This window comes from Kogia breviceps, chromosome 18 (genome assembly GCF_026419965.1).
Source record: "Kogia breviceps isolate mKogBre1 chromosome 18, mKogBre1 haplotype 1, whole genome shotgun sequence".
Classification (NCBI taxonomy): Eukaryota; Metazoa; Chordata; class Mammalia; order Artiodactyla; family Physeteridae; genus Kogia; species Kogia breviceps.
Window position 1 is genome coordinate 48,707,071 of NC_081327.1, and position 25,900 is coordinate 48,732,970.

The 25,900-nt window shown below is 46.7% G+C and overlaps 1 protein-coding gene across 1 annotated transcript in view; it reads left to right on the plus strand.

The window, feature by feature from the left end:
- The window catches only part of VAT1L (vesicle amine transport 1 like), a 139,999-nt gene extending 115,090 nt beyond the window's left edge, over positions 1-24,909 (plus strand). The window contains exons 8-9 of the mRNA XM_059045097.2: positions 20,161-20,244; positions 22,360-24,909. Of these exons, the coding sequence (XP_058901080.1) occupies positions 20,161-20,244; positions 22,360-22,458 (183 nt within the window). The 3' untranslated portion in view covers positions 22,459-24,909. The remainder of the gene's footprint in view (positions 1-20,160; positions 20,245-22,359) is intronic.
- The last annotated feature ends 991 nt before the right edge of the window (positions 24,910-25,900 follow it).

Below are 25,900 nucleotides of genomic sequence, written 5' to 3' on the forward strand. Positions count from 1 at the left end.
TTTACGTGTTATAACCAATTCTCAACTCGTTCAATAATTAAGTAAAAATTACATCGTGACGCTTGGGCCAGACAGTGAAGGACATCAGCGCCCTCTACAGGTCGGAGTGGCAATGGCAGCAGTGAGCTGTGACATCTTTGAAGCGGGGATCATTCTTGGGGGGAACAGAAGTCTTGCATCCACAGCCCTTCTCCAATTAGTGACCCTCCTAGCTTAGGAGGATCAAGTTAAGGGGGGGGCCCAGGATGACTTACGGGCCCCCCTCCGGTCTCCTGTTTCTAATGCCTACCTCCAAGGCAGTGGTTCTCAGCTGGGTGAGATTTTGTCCTCCGGGGACTGTTGGCAGCGTCTGGGGGGCATTTGGGGTCCTCACAACTGGGAGGACACTTCTGGCGTCTAGCGATCAGAGGGTGGAATGGCACTAAACGTCCCACGATAGCAGGACAGCCCCACGCAATGAAGAATCATCCGGCCCGAATGTTACTAGTGCCGAGGTTGAAAACCCCGCTCTGAGGCATTAGGGAGCTGTGTCACTCTGGAAGCTCTGCTCGTTCTACTGGAGTCCTAGAGAAAGCCGTGCAGCTCCCAACCTGAGAAGGAATGGTTTAGCCTCCGGGCATTGGAACTAAAGCTTAGGCTCCCCGGGCAGGGCTGGGGACCACCTTCCTGGAATCACAAGGGCACTCCCTCCATCTCCCCACAATAGCTCGCACTGCACTTTCTGCTGGTGGCGGCCTCCCACGTGACGTTCACGGACACCTCCCAGCAAGGCAGCCCCATGGAGCAGCACCGAGTTTCTGGAAGAGCAAAACCAGTCACTCAGGGCATGAAGTATTTCTTCCTGCCTCTGCAGTCCTGGGTGTGGACGGACACACACTGATGGATACAACCCTTCAGCAGCGGTTCCAGGACGGGTGACTGTTGGTTGATTGTTTTGTGTGGCATGGGTGGAGGCACCTTGTCTTGCTTACAGTTTCTCAGCATTTATAGGTCATGTACTCATCCTTTTATCTTCTTAAGAATCTGCTTGGTATGGGGTCCAATGTTAAGTGTTAGAAGTGAAATATTAGCCTAACATTCTTTGTCATGCTTAGGGCACGGGGCCACTGTGCTGTCACAGTTGGGAAGGAAGCAGGCTCTAGAGACACATGGACACTAGCTGGGTTCGAATCCCAGCCCTGCTGCCTTCTTGCTGTATGATGCTGGGAAAGCTGCTCAACCTCTCTCAGCTTCAGTTTTCTCATCCTTAAAAATTTCAGTGATGCCTCATTCTCGGACTTGTTAAAAGCACTAAATGTCTAAATGCTCATGACAGAACAGACTGTAAGTCTCCCGGTTTCCATCTTTATATCCTAGCTCTTCTACTTTTTTGAGCTGTGTCACCTTAAGCATATTAAGTTCTAGGATTCTCAATTTCGTCCTCTGTAAAGTAGAAATAATGACCCACCATGTACAAAGTCGACGTGAAGGTTAAAGGAGATGATGCCTGGAAGCCAGTTAGCCGGTTACTGCTGGCGTACGTCCTAAGTACTCAATAGACGTAACCCTTATAATCATTACTATTCTATTGCCTACAGTAATCAGAGCTCAAATAGCTGTTTTCAGCCACATTACCGTTTGGATCTATTTCAGTTTCTTAAACAGCTGTGGGTGGCTGAGAGGCATGTATGCCTACCTCTTCTTCGTGCCAAGACTGCAGACTGATGAACTGCAGGAGGGGAAAACAACACAGGCACGTGGGTCTTCCATGGGGGCAGGTTTCTCATAATCCCACCTGCACACATACAGTGATAAACTGAACGCTCTCCCAAGCTTTCTTCGTCCATGTGAAAATTTCTTTCAAACCTGCGTGGAATCCCAGGCAATGAAAACTGATGAGCCTAATTATAGACGCTGCACCGTACGGAGGCCTGTCTGCCGTGCTTCACACAGGTGATCCGGGCTGAGTCAAGGTCTATTCAGAGTGCTCAATTATGGAACATCCAGAGGCGAACAGACCTAGTCTGTCAGATCCATGGGGGCCAAGACGCTGTATCATTTGGTTTTGCAGTTCCTGCAGTGCCTAGGATTGTTTTGATGATAGAAGGTCCCCAAAATAGCGTAATAAGTGGCTTCTGGGACCTGTATTTGGTGAGACTATTGACTCATTCACTTGGAAGCATGGCTGATTTGAGATTGTGGAACTTTTTAAAAACTTATTTTCTTCCACATACCGATGGCCAAGAGGCAGATGAAAAGATGCTCAACATCACTAATTATTAGAGAAGTGCAAATCAAAACTACAAATGACCTCACACCGCTCAGAATGGACATCATTAAAAAGTCTACAAGTAACAAATGCTGGAGAGGGTGTGGAGAAAAGGGAGCCCTCCTGCACTGTTGGTGGGAATGTAAATTGCTGCATCCACTATGGAGAACAGTATGGAGGTTCCTTAAAGAACTAAAAATAGGTTTACCATATGATCCAGCAATCCCACCTCTAGGAATATATCCGGACAAAACTATAATTAGAAAAGATACACGCACCCCAATGTTCACTGCGGCACAATGTACAATAGCCAACTCACAGAAACAATCCAGTTGTCCACTGACAGATGAATGGATAAAGAAGATGTGCTGTGTGTGTGTATATATATATATACACACACAGCAGCATGGATGGACCTAGAGATTATCATACTAAGTAAAGTAAATCAGAAAGAGAAAGATAAATACCATATGATATCCCTTATATGTGGAATCTAAAATATGACACAAATGAACTTATCCATGAAACAGAAACAGAATCACAGACATAGAGAACAGACTTGTGGTTGCCGAGGGCGGGGCAGGGGAGGGATAAATTAGAAGGTTGGGATTAACAGATACACCCTACTATATATAAAACAGATACACAGCAAGGACCAACAGTATAGCACAGGGAACTATATTCAATATCCTGTGATAAACCAAAATGGAAAAAAATATGAAAAAGTACCTATATACACACATATATATATAAAACTGAATCACTTCGCTGTACACTGGATACTAACACAACGTGTTGAATCTACTATACTTCAATAAAAAATAAATTAAAAAAAAAAGAAAAGCACTAAAACCATTAAAAAAATTTTATTCCAATAGGAAAAATGTCATATTCAATGGACACATTTAAAAATATATCCCTTCAAAGAAAAAAGAATAAAGGCAGAAAAAACCATCTATATCCCATCACCCAACAATAACCCTTGTATATATTTTGTGGGGTTTTTTCCTTCCAAAATTTTCTTCTTGTGCATTTGGGGGTTTGTTTTGATTTTCTTTTGTTCGGGGGTTTGACATTTTTTAGAAGTTATACTCACACAGTAAAAAATTTTGCAGACTGCTTTCTTTTCCCCTCTGATAGACTCAGCATTTTTAACTCTCATGGTCACATATTATTCCAACAAATGAGCAGATCAGGGTTTACTCAACTGCTCCCCTGCTCCTGGACATCTAGGTTATTTTTTATTTTTATTGCTGTAGCTGCAGTGAATATTTTGGATATAAAGCCTTCTCTCTTGTTATTCCAAATGTAGCATTATTTCCTCAGGATATAGTCTCAAAAGTGGAATTGCTAGGTCAGAGAATTTTGAAGACATTACAAGGTGTTTTAAAGACCGTGTAAAGACTCTGAAAGCATTTTCTACACTGCTAGGTGTGGCTGTGACTTCAGTTTTGTATTAGTGTGGGTGAATTGCCACCCACCTCTCCAACTTCTACCAAACTCTTTGTCTGCTATGGGGACCTTCCCAGATCCACCCTCCCCTAAGACTCCAGAGGGGTCTGACTGTTGTGCAAAAGCTGTTCCTTGGGGGTCAGTCAGTGTGACCGCCCTGTGAACCCGAGTGGCCCGTCCACCCTGTCCCCGACGTGTGGCCCGGTCAGCTGCGGCAATGGGCCCCTGAGCAGGAAAGGCAAGTGGCTGGAAGACACAACCTCCCTCAACCGTTGACTTTTTTACCCTGTGTATTGAGCCTGTGTATTTTTCCATCTCGTCGCCGTGGCAACACAACCTCAAGGCTAATAGATACTCCTTGGTGCTTAGAGGGAAAAACTCAGCTGACAGACGAGCGAGGAAGATGCAGGAAGGAAAAGGTTAGCCCCACGCCCCTCTGTGCCTCGGCAAACGGGCAGAGATAATTAAGAACTCCACTTTAGAATCACACAGACACCGACAGAAGGAAGGTTCCAGACCTAGCAAAGTCACCTGTTTGCAACGCTAATTAAAATGGATGAAGATATATCAAATTACCTCAGCTCTCCTCTCTGCTTGATGGAGAATCTTTCAAAACATAGATTTTTTTTTTTTTTTTTTTTTTTTTGCGGTACGCGGGCCTCTCACCGCTGCGGCCTCTCCCGCTGCGGAGCACAGGCTCCGGACGTGCAGGCTCAGCGGCCATGGCTTACGGGCTCAGCCACCCCGCGGCACGCAGGATCCTCCCGGACTGGGGCACGAACCCGCGTCCCCCGCATTGGCAGGCGGACTCCCAACCACTGCGCCATCAGGGAAAACCCCAAAACATAGATCTTTTTAGAGGATCTTTCTCCCCTTTGGGGAATTACATGGCTTTCAAACAGCCTGAAATGATCTCAAAGGCCAGGTGGAATGGACAGCCTATTGAGATATCCCACCATCAAATTTGTCAATTCCACCTCACAGCCCCCCTAATTCCCATTTCTCCTCGTCCCCTGCCCCACCTGCCGGCATCCCTCTCAGGCCATCTTCTCAAGACACACCTCCGATGAGGTCTAAGTGAAGATGTCTCCAAGCCCCACCTCCAGCCCCCCCAGCTGGCGCAGCTCGGCACAGTGTCCTCTCACTAACTCTCAGGTCCCTGCATGAGCCATCCTTCCCCTTTCAGGACTCTGTACATGCATTTTCTCTTCCTGGAAAAGGCCTCCCACCCTTAAAAGCCCCGAGCAAATGCTATTTTTCTCTAAACTGAGTCAGTTCCTGCTCCTGGGCTTGCACACCTCTTGATTCATACCTAGAAGATAGCTCTTCCCACGCTCTCCTGGGCGGAGTGCATGGGTGGTGTCCCCACCTCGGCAGCCTGAGGGCTTGTCTGGGGAAGGGGCCGTGTGCGATCATCTCCCTGAAAGCTGCCTGGCCTGTGGTAGGCGTTCAATACTGGAATTTATTACCCTTGCAAAGCTGGGTGATTTGCTGAAAAGGATACATTATTCTATCTGGGGAAATGGGGTAAGATCTTGACCTTCTCCAGCCCCAAGCTTCTAAGGAGCCCAAACCCCTCATTTATAACATCAGTATCCAATGCATACAGTTGAGCATTTGGGTGCTGAAATTGTTGTTATAGTTATTGTTTGGGGGAACAAAGTCAAAGTTCACATTTGATAACCTTTTTGGGAAATTCCAAACATATTCGAAAGTAGCAAATACTGACCCACCTCCCACCCCCACCAGCCATGTACCCATCAAGGCAGCCTCCACGTGATGAACGTTTGGCCAATTTGTCTCCTTTGCTGCCTCCCCTCCTCCATTATTTTTCGGGAAAAATAATTTTTCGGGAAAAAATTTTTAAGGAAATCCCAGACATGATGTCCTTCCATCTGCTAATATTTCATAAGCAGTCTAGGTGAAAAGCCTAGCGCTTGTACTTCCTATGTCTGTGGCCTTGGGCAGATTAACCGTCCTCGTCCTTGCCTTCTATGTGTGTAAAGTGAGAATAATTACGGCACACCCATCACAGGGCTACAATGAGGAGCAAACGGACTGTTGCGCAAAAAACGCTTGACACTCGGCATCTGTCCAGCTTGTGTGCTAAGTGGTCAGTGTTAGCCATTAAAATCACTATTCTTATCATTATCCTTACTGAATTTATAGCACAGTCCCAAGCATTTGGGACATGAAAGACATACAGCTGTATCGATCACTAACCATAGCTCTGGCAGTAGAAGGAGAGCAGATTGGAGAAACGGGAGCCTCAGAGACCAAACAGGAGGCTGGAAACATCACCCTGGAAGGAGGTGATGGGGCCTCGAGCTAGACAGTGATGGAGAGTGGAGATAGGACACACAGGGAGAAGAGAACAAAGACCTCTGACTGACTAGCTGCAGCCGGGGAGGTGCTCGCTGCAATTAAAGGTCAAGTTTAGATTTCTACGGCCTGGGGAGAGTAAGTTAAGGGACAGGAGAAGGCGTGAGATAATGAGTTTCCTCCGAGAGCCTTTGTCCTTGCAGTACTGATGGGACATCCTTTAATGGGGCAACCTCTGATGGGGCTTCCTCTGAGGGGCCATGTTAAGTGTTCTTACCTCAAAACAGTAACTGTAATAAAAAGGGTGAGAGAAAACTTTGGGAGGTGATGGGTATGTGTGTGGCCTTGATGGTGGTGACGGTTTCATGGGTGCACACTTATCCCCAAACTCATTCAGCTGTAACCATTAATTACAGACAGCTTTTTACATACCAATTATACCTTAAAAAAGTGGTTTAAAAAATAAATAAACAGGAAAAGTATAATGGAGAAAATGAAAACTAGCCTCACCACAGATAAACCCAGGGTAGTTGGGTTGATACAAGCTCTTGTTTATTCTTTATATTAATATATATTCTACAGAGGTGTGATCACACTGAATATACAATTACTTTTTCTCCTTATCGCGTCGGTAAGAAATGGGATGAGGTGACCTTTCAGGGATATACTGCAATTCCCTCAACCATCCTACTCCTGATGGACATGTTTCTGTTTTTGTTTTAGATTTTTTTTTTCTAATTTATTTTTGTTTGAGTTGGGTCTTTGTTGCTGCGTGCGGGCTTTCTCTCTAGTTGCGGCGAGCAGGGGATACTCTTTGTTGCCGTGCGCAGACAACAAAGTGGCTTCTCTTGTTGCGGAGCACGGGCTCTAGGCGCACGGGCTTCAGTAGTTGTGGCTCGCGGGCTCTAGAGCGCAGACGCAGTAGTTGTGGCGCGTGGGCTTCGTTGCTCCGCGGCATGTGGGATCTTCCCAGACCAGGGCTCGAACCTGTGTCCCTGCATTGGCAGGCGGATTCTTAACCACTGTGCCACCAGGGAAGCCCTGATGGACATGTTTTGCTCCAACTTTTTCCTTTTAAATATCAAATAAGAAATATTAACTATTCAATTAGTGAATGGTTTACCCATAAAGCTTTATTCAGTTTCCTTAATTTTGCTCCTTTTAAAAGGCTGCTGCTACCAATAAAAATAAGGAAAGAATCAATTATTTATTCTCCCTTTCTTATATGAGATGTTTATCACTCGTAATCAACTAATAGATGAAGGGACGTGTCTCTTTAAAAAATTATGGCAGCTAATAAATGAACACAGAGTGTTAGAATCAGAATATCACCATTTCACAACCCCAAATAAATTAATGGGTCTAGGCATTGATTATCAGGAAAAGAGGGTCAACCAGCCATTGTGTGTCTCCCAGAGGACACAACCGTACCTACAGTCTTAGTCTGATCAAACCTCCGACCGACTTGGAGGAAACACAGAGCACAGCGGCCGTGCTGGACAATACCAGCTCTCTGCAACCCACAGAATCCAGACAGCGGGAAGGAAACCACCACCAAACAACCTGGGCTCTTCACCTTGCAAGGAACAGCAACAAGAAAACAGAAGAAACAGATTTTTTTTTAAATGGGCAAGATAAAACTATAGTGCCTAGGGTAGCACAGTCGGGTGAAAAACTAAAAGAAACACAAGGAAGTGATCACTCTGAAAGTCGGGATGGAAGTGGTAAGAGTTGGAGGAGGGGAGGGAGTTGAGGTTGGCACAGAACACATGGTGGGGGGAGGCTTTGAGGGTGTCCAACAAAGTTCTGTTTCTCGACCTGAGCACTTACAGACTATATATTGGTTTTGTGTGGCTGTGTGTGTGTGTGTGTGTGTGTGTGTGTGTGTGTGTGTTTTATTTCATAATCAAAATAGATTAAAAAGAAAAAGACGTGAAAGGTGTCCTACCTGTCTCGGGTTAAATAGCGCACCTCCCAATGCATGGCCTTCCCCGAACCTTGGGATGTGAGTGTATTTGGAAATAGCGTCACTGCAGATGTATTTCAACATTACAACGCTGCAGAGTTGAATTCTTATGAGGGCATACTGGAAAAGGATAAGCCCTCAGTCCAATATGACTGGTGTCCGTATAAGAAAAGAAGAGGCACATAAACACAGGGAAGAATGGCACGTGAAGACAGAGGCAGAGATTGGAGTGCTGTGATTACAAGCCAAGGACACCAAGCGCTGCCAACAACCTGCAGAAGCTAAGAGAGACGCACGGAAAAGATGGTTCCTCAGAGCCTTTGGTAGGAACCCATCCCCTGACACCTTGACTTTGGACATTTAGCCTCCAGACCTGTGCAAGAACAAACTTCTATTATTTGAAGCCACCTGGCTGGTTGTCCTTTGTTACTGCAGCCCTAGGAAACCAATACAATACCCAAACATTACCACGCGCTCATAATTTTTAAAAAAATGAAAACAGTGATTAGTTTTGCTGTAGACCGGGTGTGATTTTTCGAGGTAGGACTTCCAGGTTCTTGTCCATATGCAAACTGTTATTTACTTGGTTGTAGTGATAGCCAGATATAGTTTAATCTCTGGGGTCCCTCTTCACCTGACAGGTTTGCGATTTAATTCAAGGATACGCGTCACCACCAGCCATTGGGTCTCACTACATCCTGGCGTTTCCTTTGCCAAAATGAAACCAGCCTTCCACTGCATTTCCAGCATGTAACTCTGCTCTGCTCACATCACAGTCAGATCAGGCTCATTGCACCGCGGGCCGTGGGCCGCCTGAGTCACGCGCTGATCTGCACTCCTGCACACACATCCTGGGGTCCCACTTCCACAGAGATCTTCCCCTCGAACCATAAGCAGATGAAACTCCGTGAGCGACAGGGACTCAAGAAGAAAAGGGAGAATACTTGTATGTATCCCTGACTGACAGCCTGACAAATTCCCACGCACGTCACAGGGCTGGTGCAAGGCAAGGAGATCCAGCACAGAAGTGCTTTGCTCGGTGACAGCACCTGCTAAGCGCTAGTCGTATGTCAGCTGCTGTGCTGAGAATGGGCACTGTCCCCCACCACCCCCCGGACGTCCCACCTCTGCCTCGTCCTTTACATGTGCCTGATTTTTAGATTCAGCTCTTTTCCTGAGAGCCTTACCTTCTCCTAATATAACCTACGGGCAGGTGGTGACTCTTAAATCACTACGGTCCCAAACCTGTAACCCTCCCCTTCCTTCCTGTCTAAGTGGCGGGATCCACAAGAAACCCCCCTTCCAAGTGGTGGAGAAGCAGCTTTCTACAAGAGCTCTTTGTTTGCAAATGCCTCTTACACAGTCACTCTTTGATTTCACTCGTTACTTTAGAGCAACCCCCAGTCTCCAAACAACTTGTCCCCGGCACACCTGCCTCGATTGGCCACCTCTAATTTTGCACCCTGGGTACCCCAGCACTCATCGAAATGACAGCCATGTCTAGATGACATAGTCAATGCTATCTCAATCCCCTTAGGTACTAAAATGCCCCCAAACACCTGCAAACAAGCCCTTTCCCTTAAAGCCTAAGGAAAGGGCCTTCTAAACTGTACTTTTCCTCAATGTTAGCAGGTCTGGCTGTCATCCCTTTGAACAGATGAGACCTTTCAAGATTTTGAAAGGTCTCTGGCCTCCTTACAGTTCTAACCCTTTCCCATAACTCTCACATTTGACTGTTGCAGGGGGAAACGTTCAGGTGCCATGGAGTGGAGTCGTTATCCAGCTGGGAGTGACTAAAACCAGTATTACCTGGAAGCAAAGGGGTTACATCATTAGTACAGAACTAGAGCCCTCCAAGCAGAAATAAGACTTTTCTCTAACTGGTTGGAGGATTTTGCTAAAGGATTTGAAGCAAGAACCGGTTGAAACTATACTTTGTTAAGTCCTGCCATTGTCATGTGGGATTGCAGGGGTGGCAGGAGGTCGTTATGATGTAGCCCATTTCCAGCAGACTTGCGGGTCTTCAGTAACTCAGGAAGATTTTCAAAGCATAATCACCAGCATCACCCTCAGTGCTCTGGTGGCCATCAGTGACTCATTCTCTGCATACAGGAATAACCTCCTTAGACTATTTCTGTGTCTTTCTCTTTGGCTGAGTGACAAACTTCTCCCCGACCTTCAAGTCCCAGTCTAATCGTTCCTTTCCGCCAAGAGTTTTCCCGAGGTTTCCATCCTTCTCCCAACCCTAATTGCTTCCTCTTCTATGCCCATCACACTTCAAACATCTCTCTTGCAGATGGTGCAACAGATACTTTTCCGCAGGGCACAGGAACCTTCTCGTGCATATTTTATCCTCCTCCCCAGACCTCCCTTTCGTGTTGGAATAAAGCATCCACAAGTGTCCGCTTCAATTCTGCTCCACCATCCAAATCCGACACTGGAGAACAGTGTTAAATAAGATCAAACAAACGTCGGAGGCGATTCACTAGATTTTTTTTTCCCTCTTTTGCTTTAGTTTGGAATACGGCTGGACAAGAATATATAGTTTGGCTTGATTATGGACTGTAGATTTTCCTGCACAACAGTTCTGGCTTTTAACTCAATTTTTATTTCATTTGAACTCCTAGTGACCATGATACATGTCTGGTCATCAGAGTCGGGGCCATCCAAGTCCCCAGGGAGAAAGGACCAGCTACTTCATCCCAATTCTACTGTCTTGCTTTTCTTGCCTTCCCTCTTCCTCATTCTCAGAACATTCTTTACCGCTTCTAAGCGGGTACGCCTACCAGTGGCCCCTTAAAAAATCCTCCTGGATCATGCACATTGGCCATCCTGTGGCGCCAGAACTGGGATGGGGCAAGAGAGATGCCTAGGGTGCAAAATTTAAGGAGGCGCTCACTCTCAGGTGCTGAACCACCACTCGAATGACCCTGGGAGTGAGCGCCTCCTTAAATGCCCCGCCCTTCCCCACGCCCTGCATTATTGCAAAGACCCACTTGCAAATAATCCAAAAAGTTGTGTCTGAATCTTTTCTCTGCCTTCCCAGTGGGTCAATCCATGGTCCTTGACATTTTATTTTTTCAGACACTCTTCCACGTAGGTCAAAATCTCGGGGCTCACTCTCTTTTTAGACTCTCGCAGCTACCTGACAGAACACAAATTCCAGATTTCAAGTCTACCTGCAATGAACGTGTTACTTTTCAATACCCACTTCAGATTTTAAGCAATCATCAATCCCTCCCAAAGATGGACGTCATTAATATGAGTCATCTTCCAGAGAAGAGGTTGGTAGATGTGTTTCTTAATTAGAGTATTACTCATTTCTTCTTTTTCAAAGCTTTTAATTTATCATCTAAATAGACACAGTGATCTGTGGAATAATCCATCTTAATTTTTTTCCTCTTTTAGATGGCTACGCTTATTACTATTCACAGCACAAGCCAAATGCTTTGGTTATTAAGTGGTATCATTTGTACCCTAATGAATTTACGCCTTTCACACCATTGAAAAGGAAATGGAATATCGTGAAACGTTAAATGAAACCCCAAACAAAGACGGAGCAATGTTAACCCTCATTGCTCAAGGGTGAAGGAACTGACCACTCCGAAGGTGACTGGGCAGTGTAGATTTGTAGGATCTACTGTGGGCAACCGCACCCTTGCAGACTCTTTGGAATGTAGTGCCAGCGGCCCCAGGAAACCTTCCCAGCACCTTGTCCCAGGCCCACTGTAATCCTCGGTGCCCGTGCCCTCTCGCCTCTTTGCAGTCTCTGCTTTCATACTCAGCTCCCTCTGCTTCGAATGGTCCTCTCTCCCTTCTTTTCCTAGTTATGTTCTACTCATCCTTTAAAATCCAGCTCAGGGGCTTCCCTGGTGGCGCAGTGGTTGAGAGTCCGCCTGCCGATGCAGGGGACGCGGGTTCGTGCCCCGGTCCGGGAGGATCCCACATGCCACAGAGCGGCTGGGCCCGTGAGCCGTGGCCGCTGAGCCTGCACGTCCGGAGCCTGTGCTCTGCAACAGGAGAGGCCACAGCACTGAGAGGCCTGCGTACCGAAAAAATTAATAATAATAAAAAATAAATAAAATAAGATAAAATCCAGCTCAATCATAACTTTTTTTTTTTTGTGGTGTGCGGGCCTCTCACTGCTGCGGCCTCTCCCATCTAGGAGCACAGGCCCCGGACGCACAGGCTCAGCGGCTACAGCCCACGGGCCCAGCCGCTCCGCGGCATGTGGGATCTTCCTGCACCGGGGCGCGAACCCGTGTCCCCTGCGTCGGCAGGCGGACTCTCAACCACTGTGCCACCAGGGAAGCCCAATCATCACTTCTTTATAGGAGTTTTTCTTGATCTTCCCAACCAGGTCAATTCCCCCATCCGTGTTCTCATAACACCACCTTGGGATTACCCAATGGCAATCTTACATTCATTTGAGCCACTTTGATTGTTTAAGTCTGTGTCTCTGTAAGACCATAAGTCTTATGAACGCAGAGGATCTTGTAGGTGTCTGCTCACCATAATTCTCAGACTTCCAGAAAACCACCTCTCCTAGATCTACTGCAGAAAGATGTAAGAATGACCACAACTAGTGTTCCCCTGTGAACATGGTCTGAGCCAGTCACATTTCCCCCAGGGGTCATGCCTGGACGCCAACCCAAGTGCTACTGGACTTGGGTGAAGCAGCAACCAACGGTACAAGATCAACTCTGATGGGTTGCAGTCCATTGGGGCGAAATCAACAAATCAGGAACACATTCTTTAGACTGTGAAACTCTTCATGACGATTAGCCTTAAATGTAATAAGCGAAACTGTGATTCCCTGAGGGCAGAGAGAGCATGTCTGTTTCAATCATTACTCGGCGCACAACTCCTGGAGAAGGGCTGTAGCACTCTTGGATGAGTGACAGACAGAATGAATGGGTGGACAGAAGAGCTATCATCGTTTAAGATATTAAGAGCATGAGGGGAAAGGAGGTGAAGTGGCTTTGCTGGAACGGCATCAGTGAGCCAAAGCAGGGCCTAGGAGTCAGGGATGCTCCCAGCACCTCTTGCCCTCATCTGCTTGGGATGGCTTATCAAGGCAGCCCCCCAGGGACAAGAAGCATCAGAAAAGACTGCGATGGCCTCTGTGCTCAGGATCTTGGCCTCTTGGCGTGTTTGAATGACACGACGCAAATTTCCTCCCGCTGTCTGGATGGGAAACCAGCTCCAGGAGCGATGGACTGACTGTGGCCGGAATCCCTAGCCCTGGGAAATCCAGCCTCTGGCCAGCCAAGCAGCTGGCACCGGCGTCTCAGCCTGGGTCCGGGGGACCATGACCCTGATTATGAACAGACTCCACTGGGCCGTTCAGGCGGCGGCACCAAACAGGTCACCAAGATACAGCGACCTGAGCCAGGGGCGCCGGGACCAGCGAGAGACCTGACAGAAGCCTCTCTGGGCAGGGCTCGGCCATGGGAGTCTCGCCTCCCCTCACGTCAGCTTCCCCGTCCATTCAGTCATTCATTCCGGAGGCTGTCATATGCCAAACACGCCTTTGCGCTGGGGTCCCCGAGGTGGGCGCCATCTTCCTGCCGTCTACGGCTGCGCTCTCCAATACGGTAGACCTGAGCATTCGAAGCGCGGCTGGTCGAAACTGAGACACGCTCGAAGTGTAAAATACATCACAGATTCCAAAACCTTAGTGCCAAAAAAGGAATATAAAATATCTCATTCACGCTTTTTATTGTATTGAGCATATACTCAAGTGATGATATTTGGGATAGATCCGGTTAAAGAAAATATATTTTTAAGATGAATCTCAGCAGCTTCTTTTTACACTTCTGACTGTGACTAATTAGAGAAATGTTAGTTTCATCCATGGTTCACTTCATATTTCTACTGGACAGCCACGTCCAGGAGAGGCTGATGGGCAAGTTCTAAGCTGGGGGCGAGGGTGACGTTACTAGCTGGTCCAGGTGCCGAGGGAGCCCAAAGGACACTTAGCCCAGACTGTGAGGGGCGGGGGTGGGCGGTGAGAGCAGCTTCCTAGAAGAGCTCTCATCTGAATCAACAGACAAATCTGAGTGAGTTCCAGGACCAGGGCACTGTGGGAAGGAGCTGGGTTTATACATCGGCACAAAGCTGAGAAGTCCAGATGCGTCTCCAGTGATGGGAGTGAGGGGGTAGACAAGGGGAAGAGGAAGCAACAAAGCCAGAAAGGGCAACAGACATCAGCTCCCAGAAACCGAGTCCAGGGCTGTCCGGCAGAGTCATAATGTGAGCCACACGCAACGTTTTAAATTTTGTAGTAGCCACAGGCAGAAAAGTAGAAACAGGTGGAATTAATTTTAATGATACGTTTTCTTTAACCCAGGGTATTAAAAAATGCTATTGTTTCAATATTTAATCAGTGTCAAGGGGAGAGTTTGCATTCTTCTTCATTATGATTGTCTTTGAAGTGTGCTGTGTATTTCACACCCCCAGCACACCACAGTTTGGACCAGCCACAGTTCAAGTGCTCAGTGCCACACGTGGCTGGTGGCGACTGTATCAGGCAATGCCACGTCCGCTAGACTTTTCTCTTGAATGCAATGGGGAGAGGTTCTAAGCAGAAGAGTGCCTTAGACAAATCTCCCTGGCAGCCGTAAGGGAGACCAGTAGCTTTCTGGAGGCTGTCAACACCATCTTTTGTACCCTGTCACCTACCCAGGCGCCTCAGTTCATAAACCGATAGCTTGGGAGCAAAATCTCTTTGCAGATTTTGCTCCCAAGCTATCGGTTTATGAACTGAGGCGCCTGGGTAGGGGAGCTATCAGTTTATGAACTAGGCGCCTGGGTAGGTGTCACTGGAGGGAAGTTTTGGGATGCAGACAGCAGAGCCCCATCTTGGGATTTTCCAGAGTCCTGAAAAGGGCAACTGTCCCTCTCTCAATTCCTACGTGGCTTCCACACCATTCAGAGGGCGACCTGCAACAGACCCTGCGATTTTCCATCCTCGGGTTTCTCCTCTGTTGAAACTCTGATGCCTGTACTCACCTAAGAGTATAGGTGCAGATAAAATGAAGCAAGATATGTAAAATGCCTCACGCTGTACTTCATAAAGAATTGATCAAAAAAAGGTAGTTTCTTTCCCTCTGAGAGTTGTCATAAAAGACTCTTCACACCCCCAAGAGCAGCCCAAGAGGATGTAAACTCAGACAGCATGACTGCGGATCAGACTCCTAATCCTTTCTCCAACCCCCATATAAGGAACTTCAAGGAGTCAGTCCCTTTCAGAAAGAAATGTCCCAAATATATGCAGGTTACAGACAGCCCAGCTGGGAATTTTTTTCTAGAATCTTAGTCAGCTTTAACTGGTAAGAAAACAGCTTTTCGGTTTCCCTGGGCTCTACCTTATTGGAGAAGCAGTTTAATAACTGTTCCTAATCTCCAAGGAGTTTCCAGGTGCTTAAGGACTTGCCAGGGTAATAAACAACTGAATTCTGGGAAACCATTATATGAGAATCAAAGGAAGCAGCATGATCTGGGCAGAACTGGGGAAAAGCATTGGTTTTTGAAGTCTGCCAGATCTGAGTTTGAAGCACATTTCTGTCACCAACACTCCTGTAGTCTTTGGACAGATTGCTTATGTCTTTGAGAACTAAGGTACTTATCTGTAAAATGGGTATAATATGTATCTTGCAAGATAAGAACTATACATCCAAGGTAACAATGTATTAATTATCTATCACTGCGTGACAAATTGTCCCTAAGACTTATTGGCTTAAACCAACTTACGATCTCAGTTTCTGTGTGTGAGCAATCTGGGTAGGGCTTAGCTGGGTCCTTTGGCTCAGGGTCTTGGAGCCTGAGCTCCAAGGTCTTGCAGCCTTCGGAAACAAGGCTGCAAGCAAGGTGTGAGCCCAGGCTGTGATATCATTTCAAGGCTCAGTTGGGTAAGGATCTGCTGCCAAGCTCTCTCCTTGGCTGTTGGCAGGATCCAGCGCCTCACAGGCTTTTGAACTGACAGTTGTCAGCTCCTCACTGGCTGCTGGCTGGAGTTCTCCCTCCATTCCTTGCTATGTGGGCTTCTCCAAGGGCAGCACACAACATGGCAATTTGTGTCATCAGAACAAGAAGGCAAGCATAGCACAGGGAGATCAGCTCGGTGCTTTGTGACCACCTAGCGGGGTGGGATAGGGAGGGTGAGAGGGAGACGCAGGAGGGAGGAGACATGGAGACATATGTATATGTATAACTGATTCACTTTGTTATAAAGCAGAAACTAACACACCATTGTAAAGCAATTATACTCCAATAAAGATGTTAAAAAAATTAAATAAATAAAAACACGTCAGACTTTAAAAAAAAAAAAAGAAAAAGAAGGCAAGAAGAGTCAGAGAAAGAGAGAGACTGGAAGGCAGAAGTCACAGTCTTTTATTTTTAATTGGTAAGAAACTGATTTTTTGGTGATGGCCATTCTGACCGGTGTGAGGTGATACCTCATTGTAGGTTAGTTTTGTTTCTTTTTTAAAAAAATTATTTATTTATTTTTATTTTTGGCTGCTTTGGGTCTTCGTTGCTGTGTGTGGGCTTTCTCTAGTTGCGGTGAGCGGGGGCTACTCTTCGTTGCGGTGCGCGGGCTTCTCATTGCGGTGGCTTCTCTTGTTGCAGAGCATGGGCTCTTGGCGCGTGCGCTTCAGTAGTTGTGACACGTGGGCTCAATAGTTGTGGCTCGCGGGCTCTAGACCGCAGGCTCAGTAGTTGTGGTGCACGGGCTTAGTTCCTCCGGGGCATGTGGGATCTTCCCGGACCAGGGCTCGAACCCGTGTCCCCTGCACTGGCAGGCGGATTCTTAACCACTGCGCCACCAGGGAAGTCCCCTCATTGTAGTTTTGATTTGCATTTCTCTAATGATTATTGATGCTGAGCATCCTTTCATGTGTGTTTGTTCACAATCTGTATATCTTCTTTGGAGAAATGTCTATTTAGGTCTTCTGCCCATTTCTGAATTGGGTTGTTTCTTTGATATTGAGCTGCATGAGCTGCTTGTATATTTTGGAGATTAATCCTTTGTCAGTTGCTTCGTTTGTAAATATTTTCTCCCATTCTGAGGGTTGTCTTTTCGTCTTGGAAGTGACATTTTGTCACTTTTGCTGTATTCGGTTGGTTACAAGCAAGTAGCTGGGTCCAGCTCACATTTAAGGGGAGGGGACTACACAGGGCTGTGAGTCCCAGGAGGTGGTTGGGAGCTGTTTTAGAAGCTGTCTGTCACGATACTTAAAGATTCTCAGTAAATAGTAGCTGTTGTTAAGACTGAATACAAAAGAACTTGGAAAGCAACGTTCATCACAGAAATAGGAGAAATCGCCTGGATTATGTATTAGGGTGAGGAAATTCAACAATCACATGATACTGTCAGTGTATAAAAGAGGTTGACTCTAACCAATGCTCGCTTATCCAAAGACTGCATTTAAAGATACACGTAGGGACTTCCCTGGTGGTGCAGTGGTTAAGACTCCGCATTCCCAATGCAGGGGGCCCAGGTTCATTCCCTGGTCGGGGAACTAGATCCCACATGCTTGCAGCAACTAAGAGTTCACGTGCCGCAACTAAGGAGCCTGCGTGCTGCAACTAAGGAGCCCGCCTGCCGCAACTAAGACCCAGCACAACCAAATAAATAATACATATTTTTTGAAATTAAAAAAGGATACATTTAATTTATATCAAACAGAGGTTTGATAATATGTTACCAGATAACAATGTTTGGACATTAGAATTAAAAAGCACCCATTCCCCCTACATAATGTTTTATCATATATCCAAATCCCTTTCTAGTTATTTTAGAATGCCCATATTTTTATGGGGATGTAAATAAAAATATACACTTCGATTTTCTCATTTAACAATATCATAAAGACATTTAATCCTGCTGTACATTCTTTATAATTAGCACTTTAACAGCTATAAAACATTTCCATTCAGTAGATAAATTTCAGAGCCATGGTTTACTTAACCATATTCCCTTATTCTGTTTCATATAAGTTGCTTCAATGTTTTGCCATTGAAAGCAATCGAGTATCTTTTGCTTGGTAAGTTTTTTCCCCATAATTTGAATCGTGTCTTTAGGATAAAGTCACAGAAAAGCAATTCGAATACGTACATTTTAATGGTTCCATCAAGTTTTTATTCAAATGGGAAAATGGCTTTGGTTTTTATATAAGCAAACACTGCTCCATCAGCTCCAGACTGAGCTCCTCAAAGGCAGACACCCTCGCTTACTTAAAAAAAATTGTTTTTAAACCAAAGCATCTATAATTTGACTGTACTTCAATAAAAAATAAATTTTAAAAAAGCACTCTGACTCTGTAAAAGATGACACAACTAAATCTATCTGCATAACAATAACTGAATGGGAGAAACTTGACACCTAAAAGAAAATACTTTCAGATATAGTTTTTTTTTTTTTTTTTTTTGCGGTACGCGGGCCTCTCACTGTTGTGGCCTCTCCCGTCGCGGAGCACAGGCTCCGGACGCGCTGGCTCAGCGGCCATGGCTCACGGGCCCAGCCGCTCCGCAGCATGTGGGATCTTTCCGGACCGCGGCACGAACCTGCGTCCCCTGCATCGGCAGGCGGACTCTCAACCACTGAGCCACCAGGGAAGCCCCAGATACAGTTTTAAAAAAGTAAATGGACTTCCCTGGTGGTGCAGTGGTTAAGAATCTGCCTGCCAATGCATGGGACACAGGTTTGAGTCCCGGTCTGGGAAGATCCCACATGCCGTGGAGCAGCTAAGCCCATGCACCACAACTACTGAAGCCCACACAACTAGAGCCCATGCTCTGCAACAAGAGAAGCCACTACAGTGAGAAGCCCACGTACCACAATGAAGAGTAGCCCCTGGTCGCCACAACTAGAGAAAGCCCATGCACAGCAACAAAGACCCAACGCAGCCATAAGTAAATAAGTAAATTTATTAAAAAAAACGAAATGAAAACATATGCTATCAATAAAAGATATGCCTAAAATAAACCATAGCATCTAGCCTATAAGCAACATGTAGTGAATATTTGTGCACTGAATGAATACATGAACAAAAATACTTAAAAATCCAAGACTTAAGGAAAAATATTTCAACTAGATCTATCACTTTTTTAAAAATCAAGAGATGTTATATTTCCATTTAGATTTCACTAAGAGATGTGAAGGACTTACCCATGCCAAGCCCTGGCATTCTGTTACCCTTTCCTTATTTTATCCTCACAGCACCCGCTAGAGTTCATTTTCCACACAGCAACAGAATGAAATGCTCAAAGGCTACATCAGATTACATCACACACCTGCTTTTTTCAGAGGGTCCCAGGAGGCGTCTATGGATTGATATTTGTCTGACAAGCCCCCATCACTTGAAAAGAAACAGAAGGCCTTCTCCACTGGGGAGAATACTAGTTCTGGGGAAACCTCGGCTTAGGTGGAAACAAAATTTCCACTCGGGCGTCCCTGGTGGCGCAGTGGTTGGGAGTCCGCCTGCCGATGTAGGAGACACGGGTTCGTGCCCCGGTCCGGGAAGATCCCACATGCCGCGGAGCGGCTGGGCCCGTGAGCCATGGCCGCTGCGCCTGCAGGTCCAGAGCCTGTGCTCCGCAACGGAAGAGGCCACAACAGTGAGAGGCCCGCGTACGAAGAAAAAAAAAAATTAAAAAAAAAAATTTCCACTCAATAACCAGGAACCATGGCAATTTTCCTGAATGTAGTTCAGCCTCGGTGATGGGTCATTTTAGCCAAACCACGAATCAGAGTTATATAACATTTAGGTAAGCAGGGCGAAAATGACCCTTGAAAAATAATTTAATTGGTCAAAATTTACTCTGGCTAATGTTCCTGGCCCTTGGGCAGCATGTAACTCTTGGAATTCTATAGGACCCTCCTCCCCCAGCCTTTTTTTATTCTTTTAAAGAAATGTTCATCTTCTTTTATTTCCGGAGCTATCACTCTCATTTTCTAGACTCAGGAAACCGAGTCGCTTGCATAAGAGCAGAGAGTGTGAGTGACAAACCAGGATTTATTTGCACGCCCTTTTGGAAACCACTGCTAGATTAGCTGCTAAACGTGAACCGCAGCGCCCCCTGGTGGACAGAGGGTGGTTTGGCTTTTTCAGGCCCTCTTGCCACCTGGGCGACATCTCGTCTAACTGGCGCTTTCTCTCCCTCTCAGGTGAAGGAGGCCATGCAGCGGATCCACGACCGAGGGAACATTGGAAAGTTAATTCTGGATGTAGAAAAGACCCCGACTCCGCTGGTGAGTCAAAAGCAGAGGGATCCGTTCAGTTCAACACCGGAAGGTTTATCCCGTGCAGGCACAGGTGGGATGGAGAGAAGTACAGGAAGCCCTCTGCTGGGCTGGAGCCGGTGAGGGGAGACCAGAGGTAATGAAACGAATGTGCAAGTGAGGGATTAGTCACAAATGGGATGAATGCCAATAAAGAAATGAAAACGCTTTGGTGAGAACGTTTCAAGAGCAATCAGAGGGCAGTCAGGAGAGGACAAGACCACGCCCATGTCTATTACACCTGCTCACTCTTGGCTGCACAAGTGGGAGGAATTCCTGGTAAAATTTAATAAATTCACATTCAGAAACGCAACAGAATGATGCCAATTGCCTCCGAAATTCCTCCTGATGGGCCCATGGCTTTTGTTTTCTCTTACCAGGACAATACCCTTACACGCTGGGACCCCACCAGGAGTGAAGCATGTCACACTCACATCCCAGACACTCTTGCAGGGGTCCCTTGAGGGGCTCTGCAGCGTGGCGGTCGGCACAGAGACTGCCACCAGGCTGCACAGATCCAGAGGTGGGGCAGGTGGACATCGGTCAACAAGCTATACGTAGAAATGGGACACTGCAGCTATGGATCCGGGCCACAAAGAAGGGCTCGCAGTAGGGGGTCTGTTCCCCTTAGGGAACTCTGGGAAGGCTTCCTTGAGGAAGCGGGCTGAGCACGAAAGGAAAAGCGGGCATTGAGTAGGCAGGAGGGTGGAGGGATGGCGCTGCATGGGCTGTGGCTGAGAGGGAAGTCCAGCTTCAGATCAGCTGTGTGGTACGGGCAAGGGGGCTGAGATTCAGGAGATGATTCCTGTTTGTAAGAATAAGGGGGGAGGGCTTCCCTGGTGGCGCAGTGGTTGAGAGTCCGCCTGCCGATGCAGGGGACGCAGGTTCGTGACCCGGTCTGGGAAGATCCCACATGCCGCGGAGCGGCTGGGCCCGTGAGCCATGGCCGCTGAGCCTGCGTGTCCGGAGCCTGTGCTCCGCGACGGGAGAGGCCACAACAGTGAGAGGCCCACGTACAGCAAAAAAAAAAAAAAAAAAAAAAAAAAAAAGAATAAGTGGGGAGAGCAGAGGTTCAGGGGGTTCAAGGGAAATTACCTAGCTCAGGGTCTAGGAACAAGAAAAGACCTGAGGCACCGTTCACGAAGGGGGCTGTAAATGGATAGGACTAGGATGTTTTGAGCATCTGTCGTGTAGCTCAGCAATTTGCCAGATGCTTCAAATACATCATTTCCCTTCGTTTCACTTGGCTCCCATGACAACTTTATAAGGCAGGTGGGTTTATCCTCATCCTAACGATGGAGGAAATGGAGGCTCAGAGAGGTGTGACGAGTGTGCCAGGTATTAGCAATGGCAAGAAGGTAGGTGGGTAGGTAGATAGATGGTAGATGGATGGATGGATAGACAGGACCAGAAAGAGTCCACATCTTCACAGAAAGGACGTTCCCTGGGGGAATATAGACAACAAAGTGGATAAACCCACATTTGTTCACAGTGTTCTTCTGGCTCGTAGGAGGTGACAGCGTCAGGATTTGAGCCCTGGCCGGTCGGTGCAGTGGACACTGTCATTGCACACCCACGCCCCCGGCACTCAGGACTCCCCTGGCACACCGGCGCTGTCCTCCTGCTGGCCGCTGCCCCTCTCTGCCTGAGAGCGTCCTCTGGCCGGGGCAGAGGCTTGGGTTATGCACAAAATCGGCACTCCCTGGCTTCTCCCCTGCTCGTGCGTCCCCCACTGCCCCCCAGTGGTCCGCAGCAGGACTGAGCCCAGTTGCCCATGGCAGGACCTAAGTATTAACATATCCCGTGCCAGCTTCCTTGCCTTTTCTGTCTCCTTTCCTCACTCTGACCTGTGCTTCCTGGGATCATCTCCCCAGTTCCAAATACTTGCAGTCAAACGCTTTCTCGGAGTCTGCCTCTTGGGGCGCCCGACACAAGTCACCTGGCACCCCACTGCCCCCCTGAGGAATCAGGTGACCCTGGTGTTCAGCCCTCAGAGAAATGTGTCCCCAGGGCCTCCATCAGGGGCTCCAAGAAGGCAGGAGACAGACTGCAGAACCCTCTAAGAAGTCCTCTGCTGAATTACAGATGGCCAATGACAGCACAGAGACCAGCGAGGCGGGCGAAGAGGAGGAGGACCACGAGGGCGACAGTGAGAACAAGGAGAGGATGCCCTTTATCCAGTAACCCGGGACCCAGGCAGGAGCATGTGAAGGAGGCTCTGGAGAAGGCGGAGCCGGCTGAGAAAACTTCTGTGCCCCAGTGAACCAATGCTGTAGTCCAGTGTGTGTTGTGTTTGTCTGCTGTCAGCGGAGCTACCAAGCTGTTGGTCACTGTTGTTTTTGAAATCCAGTGCCGATCCCGTTCCTGCAGTATTACATCCTTCCCCCACCTGTGTGCTACACTCTCCCCGCTCCCCTGTTTCAAAACCATCCATCTCTGGGTCCTTCTCGACAGTTCTAGAACAGCCTTGCACATTGACACAAGCCCACAGGTCCACTGCTTAAGAGACCAGACATGGGCAAAGACAAGTTGGATTGAAAGGTGTTATCACAGAGCACTGTCCTAGAATTCTTCAGGCCAATGACACTTTGCTGCCAGCCGCCCACGCTTCTGACAAGAGCACTTGCCAATTTGGCTGGCGGAAAGAGGGTAGGCCAGGAGACGTTTTCACAAGCCCCTGAGTTTAGGATCTCTCCAAGTTGTACTTTCCTACTTCCTATTGAAGAGGCAACCTCCTTACATTCATCCAGGTGTTTCACGGTCAAAAGGTTAAACCAACCTCCCCTCACCCTCTGATGCTTGATTCCTTCACCGGTTCTTAACCATAAACATAGGGAAATAGATGTGGATTTTTCAGCATAGAAGATGGGTCAACAGCCAAAGTATGAGGACCAGCCACAGAGATCCCTACTCTGAAACCACATCTCATGAGCGAAATCCTCTCCCCGCCATATATATTTAATTTTAAGAAAACTCGCCAGGTGTGGGACTATTTCAAAGTCATTACTGAGACTCGCCTATGTTTGCACACTTGCCACTGGCATTACCGATTTTGCTCTTTTCATTTCCTGGTACTGAATAGCAGCCTTTACCTTGGATCCCACAAGAAAGATCTCCTTTGTAGACCATATTTTGGGGGAAAAAAGTCAATGAGTATCTTCCTTCTTGCCAAAGTGTGTTCCAACGTGTCACAAACTCTAGCGATACAAAAGTCGATGTTTAGTACCTGATGCCAAATATGTGTTCCTCTCCTCTGAAATATAAAATTATGGTGCAGACTCTTTGCAAGGCCCTGCTTTTTGGAAATCCGGTACCAAATTACTTGACTGCACACCCTTGATTAATTTTCCAGCTCCCAGACTCCTAAGAAGCCCACCCCCAGCCCCACCCCACTTGACATGGCTTGAGGTGAACAGTTCCTCTGGAGGGGAGACAAGAGACTCAGTATCTCCACGGGGCATGGGGGGGGTGCTCCTCACCACCTCTTCCCAGTCCTGTTGGCACAGAGGGTGGGCTCCATCGCTCACAGACCGAACCAGAGACACAAGGAGCCCAGAGGGTTAGCACCCCAACTCCCTTGCGTTCTGGAAGACTTCCGAGGGCTCCTGCATTGCCCCACCTCCCCCCCAATGAGCCTTAGGCTGCATCCCACACTTCCCCCAAGTGATGGCAATGGGTGCATTTCAGCAACCACCTGTTTTATTCCCTAGGTCCATTTGTAACAAATGTCACCTCATTAACCATGTTCTTTTTTTCCTATCCTAAGCTTGTGATGATGACTTATTTATGCCAAATATTTACCTGAAGGAAGTGTCTCCTCATTGTGAATGTACGTGTAAGCTACGAAGGTGAGAAAGGGTGGTGCCATCTGATGAGCAAAGGGGTGAGAGCATCTCAAAAGAAGAGACACCAACATCAACTTCTCTTCTCTGGGTCATTCAGAAAGATAATGTAGAGGCTGTATCCCCGCAACACGGTTCCTAAATGCAGTACTATTGGTCATGTTTTTCCCATAACCAAGCCCTCAATGAGGTCTTAAGAGGAACCGTTACCCAAGTGACATTCCTGGTGAGCTGGCCAGAGATAGCATTTTTTAGGGCTGGGGGAGCAGAGACCCACTGGCCATATCAGGCCTCTTATTTGCCAGGGGAGACAGAACTCTCCATTCAGAATCCAAACGGCCTTTGTTATGTCCAGAGGATTAGCATGAAAAGACATTCTTCCCCAAATCTGTTTTTTCAACTATAAGGTTTAAACAATAATCACAAGTTATGCTGGTTAGTTCAAGAAAACCCTTTTGTCTCCTTGGGATACAGAATGAGAAGAGAAAACTAGTGTTTGACCAATAAGACCAACTTATGCCATGAAGAACAGGGAAAAAAACCTGTTTAACACACTCTCGTTCGAAGCGTCTTCTTTGCTGTCACTTGACTGTTTTTCTGAAGGAAGTGTACACAGAACGTCTCAGGTTGCCTTAAAGGAACTGTGAAGGCTTCTCAGTAATTGACGTTTGATCGGAGGGAACTGAAACATTGTCTAACGTATTTGTGGCTTTAGAGCTTCTGTTATATTGTGCCTACAAAGCAAATTATGTTTACATAAAAAAATATAAATAAAGTATTCAGCATAGCATAACCTCATCTGGCATGTGTTACTCCACATACATAGTTGCTGCAAAAATGTCCCCACTATTAAAACTCAAGGTATGGGTGAATGAAAAAGAAAATATAAACAACATGTCATAGAAGAATCTTCAGATGAGAAACTAAAGGCTATATACAGAAAACAGGAGTCAAGATGAAATAAGCCTTTAAAAATACATTCAGCTTCCCTCGAGCAAGAAAATAAGACACCACTAAAAGAACTATTAAAGGCATCATGTAATAATAGTAATGATAACAAGAATAACAATAATTATAATAGTATTTATGGTACCTACTATATGCTATTAAAAGATATATATGTGTATATATATTATATATGTGTGTGTATAAATTATATGTGTGTGTGTGTGTGTGTGTGTGTGTGTGTGTACACCCTCTTACCCTCCCAACAGCCCTGAGAGGTGGGGTTTACCATTACGCCCATCTTATAGGTGACAAAACTGAAGACTGAGGTTCTGCACTAAGACCACACAGCTAGGAAGTGATGGAGCCAGGATCTGGATCCAAGGTAGAATCCATGCTCTTAACCACCCCACCATGCTTCTTGGCTTGAATAAGGGTAAAATACAATGCATTTCAATTACCATCCCTTCTCACTAGAAACTGTTCAGGGATTCTCTTTCCTCTGATTTCAAGGATATGTTTATCCATTTGTTTTGCTTTGTAGCAAATAATACGCACATCAAGAAGCATTTTTGTGTCTGGCCCTCGATCCAAGTGTTCAGTGAGTGAAGTGCTGATTTCAAAACTCACACACCTCCACCATTTTCATTTTCATGATCCAACATCCTCAAGGTTATCAAAGAGATGCACAAAAGTGAATCTCCAAGGGCAAAGATTTCATGAAGGAGGAATTCATGATTAGGGAGGCTAGGCTGTATTTACTATATTTCTCAGCAGGAAGCCAAAGAAATTAGAGCTAGGTCCCATGTCAATAAAACACCACATACATAAACCTGAAT